The sequence below is a fragment of the Lissotriton vulgaris genome, chromosome 12 (assembly GCF_964263255.1).
Source record: "Lissotriton vulgaris chromosome 12, aLisVul1.2, whole genome shotgun sequence".
Lineage (NCBI taxonomy): Eukaryota > Metazoa > Chordata > Amphibia > Caudata > Salamandridae > Lissotriton > Lissotriton vulgaris.
This window is the reverse complement of record NC_141700.1, coordinates 771272764-771282643: the sequence shown is the minus strand read 5'-3', so window position 1 is coordinate 771282643 and position 9880 is coordinate 771272764. Positions and strand designations below refer to the sequence as shown.

The 9880-nt window shown below is 42.2% G+C and overlaps 1 protein-coding gene across 4 annotated transcripts in view; it reads right to left on the bottom strand.

Moving 5' to 3' along the window:
* Nucleotides 1–2460: 2460 nt before the first annotated feature.
* The window catches only part of DLG4 (discs large MAGUK scaffold protein 4), a 704738-nt gene continuing 697318 nt past the window's right edge, over nt 2461–9880 (bottom strand). For all 4 annotated transcript variants that reach the window (XM_086946105.1, XM_086946107.1, XM_086946106.1 and 1 more), the window contains 2 exons: nt 6317–6408; nt 2461–4634 (listed from right to left, as the gene is read on the bottom strand). In XM_086946105.1, coding sequence (XP_086802231.1) covers nt 4528–4634; nt 6317–6408 — 199 coding nt within the window. In that variant the 3' untranslated portion in view covers nt 2461–4527. The remainder of the gene's footprint in view (nt 4635–6316; nt 6409–9880) is intronic.

Genomic DNA, 9880 nt, shown 5'->3' with positions numbered 1-9880 from the left:
GTAGTGGTACTGGGGGTGTGCTTTTGGCCCACGCCGAACCTGCTTTCCTGTTAACGCCTTCAGGAAGCTTTTACAATCCCTCGTGCTCATCTTGTTTCAGAGTCTGCGTCATTCTTAGCCTCATGATCAAATGTAACAAACAGAGGCACCTACTTAGCCAATTTATTAGTGTAACAACGTTTTTTTCTTACCCTGTGTATGTAAATTCTTTCCTACCAATTGTTTGGTTAAGGTGGAAATAAATAGGCAGTCATCAGTGGGATGTAACAGGTACTGGAAATCCATTTCTCACAGCCTCAGTCACCCTGTTCGTGACACAGACCTCTCCTTCGGGCAATATGCACAGTAGCCCTCGTACACAGAATGCCATGATCGTCCTGAAAATGCACAATTTCCTTCTGTTTTTTGCTGTCCAATGCATGAACGTGTGGTTGGGCCTACTTGATGGTAAAAAGGTGATATTGAGTTTTGATGTAGAGCCTTCTTAAAAACAACCGGGCTTCTTTCAATGACAAAGTGCACATGTCAGTCCGCCTCTTGAAATAAGGCTTCCGCGGTCTTGGGTTTTGACGCTTTCAAGGGTCTCGGTGTCTTACATACTTACCGTTTCTCTAACCAGTTTGTTTCCATGAGTGAAATATTGGTGACTACAGAAATAACTGTCTGTACCCCCACCTCAACTTCCACACTGCCCTGCTCAGGCTCCTCCGGGAACTATTGCACATTTTCCACTTACTGTTATTCTTCACCAGCTCTCTCTCTAAAGAGGTGCTGGTAAAATAAATGCCAATTCTATAATCATTTTATAGATTTTGCAAGTTCCTTAGGAGTAGGGTGGGTGTGTGTGTGTGTGTGTGTGTGTGTGTGTGTGTGTGTGTGTGTGTGTGTGTGTGTTTTTTTTTTTTAGGTTAACACCTTATCTGCCTCTGGGCTTGCTTCAGTGTAAGGATAGTATTACCAATATTTACAGGACTCTATTTCATCCCAAGTTTTTGTTATCGGAGATGTGGTAACGCGAGAAGGCACATTTTGTATTTTTCCTTACGCTCAGTGATGCTGAAGAGCGTAGTCTGCGAGTACTCATTTTGTTTTTGTACATAACAAAGTTGGAAGGTGGTACACACACCTCAACGTGAGGAGCAGAGCCCCTCTTGCGGTTGGTTTGAGTTTCCTACATTATAAGGATTCACTTGCAGTGGTTGGTTTGGCAACTCGTCCTTTCCAGGAGCCATTTGCAATACTGGTGCACAAGAAGAGTATTGTATTGTTGGTCATCTGAATATTGTACAACATATACCATAATGCTATTTGCACACAAACTACTAATGCACCAGCACAAGGGGAGAGATTTCTGCAAGCAACATAGTATTGGATAGAGGCATACGAGCTTAGCGATGACCCCCCCCACTCCTCACCATTTGTCCCAAACCATGAATCCTTTTATTATATCTCCTTCCCTCACTCACATTCCCAGGCTACCACCCTTCTGGTGATATCGCCCCACGGGATACATGTGGCAACGTGCCCGGGGACCTGTTGGCATCAAGGAAACGAGGCATTCGGTACAGAATTAAATGTTTTATTTTTTTGGAGTAAAATAGTAAATTTCAATAATTTGTCACTAGAAGTTTTTTCCACTCTTTTCTTCCTTCCGGTTGTTCCTCGTAACATCTTGGAATGTTTCCCTACCTTATTCCTTCTTTTTTTCTCATGCTCCTCTCCTTTTTCCTTTCCTTTCAATTCTTCTGCCCTTCTTTAACTCACATTTTCATGTTTCTTTCTACTTTTTCTATTTTCTTCTTCTCCTTTCATTATCAGTTATTTATTTTAGTATTCACTCTATTACTTTTTACCTTGTAGTGAGTTTTTAATTACCTTCTTTTCATTCCTTCATTGTCTTTGTCCTTCATCCCGTTCTCTTCTTTCCATCAACCTTTACGTTATTTTTACCTATATTCACATTTCTATCCCTTTCCTCTATATATATATATATATTTTTTTTTGTTTACTCTTCCTTTGCATTTATACTTTGTTCTCTTTCTCTCAATCACTGCTTTGTTTTTGCCACTTTCTATTCCCTTTTTATTGGACTTAAGTAACATTCTTACTCTCATACCATTTTTTCCTGTTTTCTACATTTATTTATCCCCTCCATTTGCATATCTTTTTCATTTCATCAGCTTTCACATTATTCTTTTCCTCTCCTGCATTTCATTTTCTCGTCTGACATTCTAATATAGCCATTTGCCTCAACTCACCTGTTTTAACTTTCTAATTTTCATGGCCTCCTTCTTCTATTTTTCTTTATTTGTACTGTTCTGTGTTTTTGCTGGCTGCTTCATTTCTCTTTTTTCTTCCTACTTCCCCTCATTTTCTGAATTTCAACCATTTTACCTCTTTCCCAGTCTTTCTCTGAATTTTATTCTTCAATTAGTTTTTCTCTTAGTTTCTTTGTCTTCTGTCTTGCCATTTTGTTCTTTTTGCTCCTATCTTTCTTAAACCATTTTTTCATTACACACCTTTAAGAGTTTTTCTCCAGTTGTTTTCCTTTAATCTTTCAGTTTTGCCATCTTTTCACTTTCCGTATTACCTCTTCTGTCACTTTTCCAATTCCTTCATTGCACATCGTCCCATTATTCTCCTTTTTGCTTTATATCTTAAATGGCTGTGCTCCTCTTTTCACCCCTAACTGCTGATTTTCTTTATGTCCTCCACTCCACACTCCTTGTGCAAAAAAAAAAAAATACGCTCACAGCTAGCGTCTGCCCCCAAGAGAACAGACGGCGGGGAGAAATCAAGGGTACGTATTTCCTTTGACAACCCACCCTCCACAACAAAACCAGCTTTTCCTGCAGGTACCCCCTTTTGTTTATTTACAAAAAAACGGAAAGCACGGATAAAACCACCCCCTCCCCTTCTTCGTACAATACATAGCTCTGTGACCGCAATACTTTCCATTACTCAAAATATTCACAAAACGGCTATATACTTTTTTTTTTCTCCCAAAAAAATAATTTCCTAAATTGGTAAATGCATGTTTTTCAGTTGTGGTGGGTTTTTTATCTTCTTAAAGCCACAGTTACTCATGTCCATGCACAAAGAAACTAGTTTAGAATTTTGGGCACAGAAAGATGAAATTGTCCAAGGAATGTTTCCTCCCCCACCCTTTTCTCCCCCATTACCCCCAAAAAATGGTCCCATCATCGTCTGGAATTTTCTTCTTAGTTTTTCAAAAAGGCAGACAATGTTTCCGGCTTAGACCCCATGCTTTTTGTTTCCAAAAGCCCGCCCCTTCGAAAGAAAAAAAATAAAAAACAGAAAAAAAAATCTTAAAAAGATTCAACACGCAATAGCACTGAGGCAATATCCAACAAGAGACGTTTTTTCCCATCGATGTTACCCCGCCCCAGAAAAAAAAATTGTTGGAAAAGCAAAACTCCATCAAAGCATTTTTCTTTCTTGAGTGTGTGTGAGAGTTGGGGCTGACTTGGGTTTCTCCTTCATTTTACCCATAAACCCCCAGAAGCAAACGCTGAATGGGTAACTCATTCCCACGAAACTGCAATTTCTGAAGGTTTTCTGAGCATATATTGTCCAAACGTCAAACGTTCCCAAGAGCTGGATGTCCTGGGATTGCTGAAGGCTCTAGCAAGTGCTTTCAAGTGCTGGAAGGGACTTCAAGTGCTGGATCCTTGGTAAAGATGCTGCCTGCACTCATCACTCAGCGCATTTGCCTCTTAGCGACTCTCTGGCGCAAATTCACAGTACCGCACAAGAATCCACTTCTGCAAGTGCTCAGGTGCATCTCTCTCTTGCGGTCCCATTATCCATTTCTGCAGTTGTTTGGAAGCACCGGTCTTGCTGTCAACATACTTAGTTAAGTCATGACATGGGGAGGTACCACCTTCACAGTCATGGTATTGGCTTCTGCACTAGGAGGGACCTTTCTTGCGGTTTGTGGGAGACCCTATTTTTTGTTGTCAACCTGGTGCCAAAATAGAACTGTGGGATGTATTGACCGGCAAGGTGTGCTGCAGATCCTGCCCAGCCTTCTCACTAGTCGCCCCCAAAGATGAAAGAAAAATAAATATGAAAAAAACACTGCCAAGAAAAGAAAGACCTACGAAATAAAACCACACCTCCAGTTCTTGAAGACATCATCTTGTAGAAAGTGTCATTTTGTTTCTTAGTTCCCACTGACACACACACACGTTTCCGTAACAATAATTTTGTCTGATGATTTTTGTTGTCTGTTTTTTTTCTGTTTTGCTGTCAAAGGAGGCGGCATGCAGGGAGAACGAGAGGAACGCAGGAGGGGGAGGAGAGAGCGGTAGACAAAGCGGCTACGAGTCTTTTTTTTTTTTGGAGCAGACTGGTGGGTGGTTAAAGTTGAAGCAGGGCTGGAGGAAAAATAATCAGAAAAAGATGGGACATCCCCCGCCGCCCTTGTCGGGGCACCATTGAGCTTTTGAGTCTTTACAGTGGCTGCAGACAGGCCGATGCGCGGCCCAGGGGTAGTTCAAAGTCTCAGAGTCTCTCACGGGCAGGCACCCATATGTAAGGGCCCGACAGCTCTTCGATCACTCGCTTCACCTTATGGTAAACCTCTTCGAAGCTGTCTCCCTCAACGACCGCTGTAAAAGCAAGAGAAGTCACGATTAATGGCAGGGGTTGATTTTTGCTATATTGTGTGTGTACACAGTGAGCCATTAATTTGAGGGTGTTCTGACAAGTGCAGGTGACACTGGCTGTGATTATGGGGGAACCTGGACTATGCTCGTGTTGAGCACCTCTTTTGTAACTGATTGTCTATTCAGCTCTTGTTTATGTATGATCCCAGTGTTCAAACTTCCTGAAGTTGAGGAAACTTAACAAAGTTGCTCATCTTTCACTCTCACAAGTTTGAGGTCGTGACCTGTACAAACCCGAATTTTAAGTATTTTTCTCTGCAAAATATTTACTCTTTAGTGAGAGGTGCATTTTTCTTCTCTCCCCATGGAATGCCACTGAACAGCTTCTGCAACTTACATTTTCACAAGGCTATGGTCTCTAAATTCCTGTATAATTTCCAACTCACTAAAAAATAGTTTTAAAACTATAAAACTGGAGCTTCTTTACTAAACAAAAGCTTACAAATCCAGCGGGGGCAAAAAGCAATTTTCATGGGTATTTTTGGAAAGAGCTACAGCCAAAATGGCTAAACTAATTTATACCAAATTTGGGAGACAGCTAGATAGATATTGGCCCAGAAAGTGTTCTTTTTGTAACTTGGTGTGAATCCATAAGTAGTGTTTGAGAAATTAAGCCTAAAAACCTTATATATATGGACGGTTGGGTTCGCAAGAGGCTTGCATGAGTTATGCGGTTGAGCTAAATAAAAATATAAATATAGAGCCATTTAATTGGCTGAGGGGACTTTTTGTCCCAATCCACAGCCTCTTCCCTGAGGGAGAAAGGGTTCCAGTGTGAGCTCACGCTTTGATTGGCTGGCCGCAACATGAAGAGGAATGTTGCAGCTGCCATTTCAGGACACTGGGAACTCCCATCTACATGCAACAAACTTCTTGCAATGCCCTAGTTTGAGTTTGCATTTAAAATGTTTTGTAAATGATTTTTCTGACCAATGAAAGGATTTCAGGGCAAGATTCTAAAAAGGCAGACTCATATAGGGTAGGGAATAACTACCATTTTTTTAAAACTAATTCTTTATCTGTTTTTTGTGTTGATTATTGTCAAATACTTCTAGAAATGACAATTTACCAAATGTGTAGGGAGGAAAGATCTGCTGAAAAGTGAATCATGTAAAATATGTTTTGTTTATTAGTTTCCCATCAGATTGAAACTGAGGATAAAGCCAGCCAGGCCCACTCTGGTGTCAAACTAGAAATAAATGTGTGCTGTTTTTGTTCAAAATCAGAAAAAAGACTATTTCCCAATGGTTTGTAGACTACTCCAGCGGTCTACACCCTTTTTTTGAAAAGTGGATGACATTAAAAACATCAGATTTGCACGATTCATATCTGCATACCAAAAGAGGAAACCCATTATTTTACCTAGTCCTGGTCCCACCGCACAGTCCTCTGCTCAGGAACAATGTCCTTGCCAGAAGCTCTCAGCAGCTAGACAACCTCAGATTAAATGAAATGTGGTGGCAACTGAGATGTGCAGCTGCCCCCCCCCCACTAATCTTTTTTAATATTATTGTCCTCTTGCTACTACAGCATCTTCCTTTCCCAGGAATGTAACTAGGAGATGGGCCTTCAACGTCAGTACTGCTCAGGCCTCAAAAAGGGGACGGTGGCTGCAGTTCACTGACCTGAGAAACATTCGGTGAACTCCTGCTCCAGTTTGCTGGCTCTGTCGAACGCTTTCCGCGCCTGCTCCTCTGTTATTCGTTTGTTAATTTCTCTGCGTGGAAGAGAAAAATAAAATTAAACAGTGCACATGTATACCTAAAAAAAAACCCTTGCAAACGTTATGAATTTGGCAATTTTTTAAATATACTATATATCAATACTATCATTGCAGATCTAACAGCGGTCTGCAAATCCAAAATGGCCGACATTTCAAAAAGACTTGCACATTATCATGGTTAAGGATACTGATCTGAAATTTCTCAAAAAAGAAACGGACAGGGAAGGAAGCTCTAACAGATTTGGTGTTGAACTGTGCACCCTTGTTTCCTGTGTTAATAACAAATTGCCCTTGAGAAGTGTATGTAATATTTCATTGTGGGCACCCGCATAACTTGGAATAAAGTTTTGTGTTTAAAAAGTTTGGTGTAGAATTTCAAAGAGAGACAGAGTTGTAACCCTCCAACAATTATCTTTTTTTATAATGGGGCCGGTGGCAGTAAAAATATTACAGAGTAGCTTCCAAGTACAAAGTGAACCTGAAACCGATCAAAGTAAAAAATAAAAAAATCAAAAGGGAATAATTCAAAACGTAATTCAAAATGCAAAAATTATAAACAAAACAAAAACCTCCCAAAACAATTGGCAGGCAAGTTGGAAAGTAGAAAGTCAGTTACTTTATACTGAAAAGACAAGTAGACAACCAGTTATGTGCAAGGATAAAAATACTGCTAACATCTGTAACATCACTTTCAATAAAAAAAAGCTGCAGAAAACTACAATTGGTGGGTATTGCTTTCTTCTCCTTGGGGTCCTAATTTTTAAAAGGAGACAGACAACCCTCGCGCTGCATAGTCGACTAAGTTCTACTATGACTTAGGGATACCTCGAAAGACCAGTAGATTCCCCAATATACTAGGAGCCCCGCAGTCAGATTTAATTTTGTTTAAGCATTTCCCATCTGTGGTGTGGGCTTAGAACATTCTCACGATGCTGGAAGTTGAACTTCTGCCACATTCTCTGTCATGGTTTGGACATTTTTCCACCCAATCGTCTGTGTATCATGGGAGGAGCATTTAGGTGGATGAAACCCCCTAGCACAAGGCTGGCATTTCCACCACCAACTGTATGGGCAAGGGGAATGTATCCCCAAACATACCTTGGCATCCTAACATGCTGTGGAAGGGTCCCAGCATGTCAGTAGCCCCATGCCTTCCTGCTGGTGAGAGTCTGCCACTCCTTCCATACAGTCCCCACCACTGCTGCCCTCTGAATCAAGGCCTACCTCTTGAAGAAAACCATAACACTACTACATATGTCAACAACTTCATTAGGCTCTTCCTATAACAGGCAGCCCTGTAATCCAGCAGTTTGGAATCCCCAAGTGCAGGAATGACCCCACGATACACAAGTACCATTTATTTGGTACCAAATAGCAAGTAACAACAAGCATTGTCAAAGCCAATTGATCTGGGGTTAAAGTGCTAATGCATGCAGCATATCAGGCAGACCCACTGGAGGGAGCCAGCAAGAGTGGACAGAAAGAGGGATAGTTGTGGAATGATTCCCAAGGAAGTGCAGTGCAAGCAGTGTAATCAGGACACACTCAAACAGCCAATGGCCTTCGGCTGAGGAATGAACAATTCACTAGGCTGAGCCGAGAGATGACTGACAAAGTCTCAAGCCATTGGCTGACAGAAGCTGATCAGAGAAAGCCAATGGCTAAAACGGGTGGACTCTGTGTATTATTAACACTAGGTCAGTTTGACAGATGAGCTCTCAAAACCCATCTAGTATGTGTGTGTTCGGCAGACGCAACTGGACAGTTGTCACAAAAGATATATGACAAGTTGTTCTTCCCCTATGTTAACAGATCATTAAGTAATAGAAGATTTATCATCGGTCAATAGCATAATTTGACCGATAGAATCTTAAAATTCAACTATATGAAGCTGCACAATTGTGGGAACCACCAGGAGGTGCTTGGCCACACCTTGTGTGGGTAAGGTAATTTCCATTTGCCATATTATTGCATTTCAGTTGGATAACCAACTGCGTCCTGTTACCACTTGGCTCTCTCGGAGGTAGGTAGGCCAAGCAAGGAAGCCTTACTCCAGGAGGTGGAGGAGTATAGAGGCTTAGAATACAGCAACATACAACAGTAGACACTCCGTGCCAAAGGTATCAAGGTTAGGCATCCCCTTTGCGCCACGTAATGCAATGCAGAACTTAGAATGAGATTAGCAAGCTGCGCAAGGTCACCTTGCGTGTCCCTGCATGGCTTGTAAATATGGAGTAACGCAAGAAAGCGCAAGTCCCTGCCTGGCGTAATTCTGCCCTGGGAAGGCGTGCCATGGGTGTTCCCACGCCACTTCCTGCACAAAAACAATCTCTGCCTTCAACGCAGGCACCCTTGCACCACTGCGAGGAGAGGACAGGCATGCCCCATATATTGTAAGATGTGGTGTTTTCCTGGTCTCTCCCTACCGGCAGCGTGGCAAGGGGTCTTGCTGCGTTGCATTGCGTGAAAGTATGATACATCTGGCCCTCGTGCCAGGTGCAAGACTTTGGTTTAACATTCGGCCTTATGGCCACTGTTTTCTAGTGTGAGATGCTTTGGGTTTTCTACGGTCTTCCATTAAGCGTTTGGGTCCTTTGCTAACTAACCAAATAGAGGTAAGGCTACTGGTACTCAGTTGTACTCCAAATAAGTCAACTGTTATGGTATAGAATAAAAGGTATCGTTCGTTAAAGTAGTCGAGTGCATCTAGGTTAAAAGGGGAGACCTAAAACAAAAATCTCAGTGGAACCAAAGGTCAAGAACTACCGCCTATAAAACCACGTGACCTCCCTCAAGAAAGGTTTTGGGTGGTCCCGGTGGGTTCCCATATAATATGGTAATAGGAGCAAAAGTAAGTACCAAACAGGGTTCTGCTGTGGAGACAGCTGACAAGGTAGAGGGACTTTTACCACTAATACACCATGAAACTACAGAGGGAGGGCTGTATCTTAGCACCTGCCCACTGCAACTGAGATTTTACGGTGGTTACTTCAGCCAAAACACTGGGATCCCTTGCCAGGGATGGAGCCACCATCTCCTGGTGCGACTGGATCCAACGCAATGTGCCGGCAGACACCCTAAGGGCATGAGGCAGGTCTGGGACAAAGCAGGCACCCCCTTCCCGACATCTGAAGACAATATAGCAGCTCCTTGGTCTGGTTGCAAGAAAGGAATGCCATTTTCCACCCCTCGCTTGGACCGACCCCACTCTCCACTGGGGCTGTGTGATGGCCTCAGGAATTTGTTTACCAGAGCAATGTCTACAGTGTTTACACTAGTTTGTGGACATCATCCAACATCAGAAATATTTTTTTATTGTTTTTATTAGTTTTTGTAATATACATAATGCTACATAGGCATCCAAGAGTGTTTAGATAAGGAGAAGAGGGAGAACACATTAGGTGCAGGCAGGGATCATGCAATACTGAGCACCGAAAGGAGTCTGATGAAGCTCAGCAGACACTCT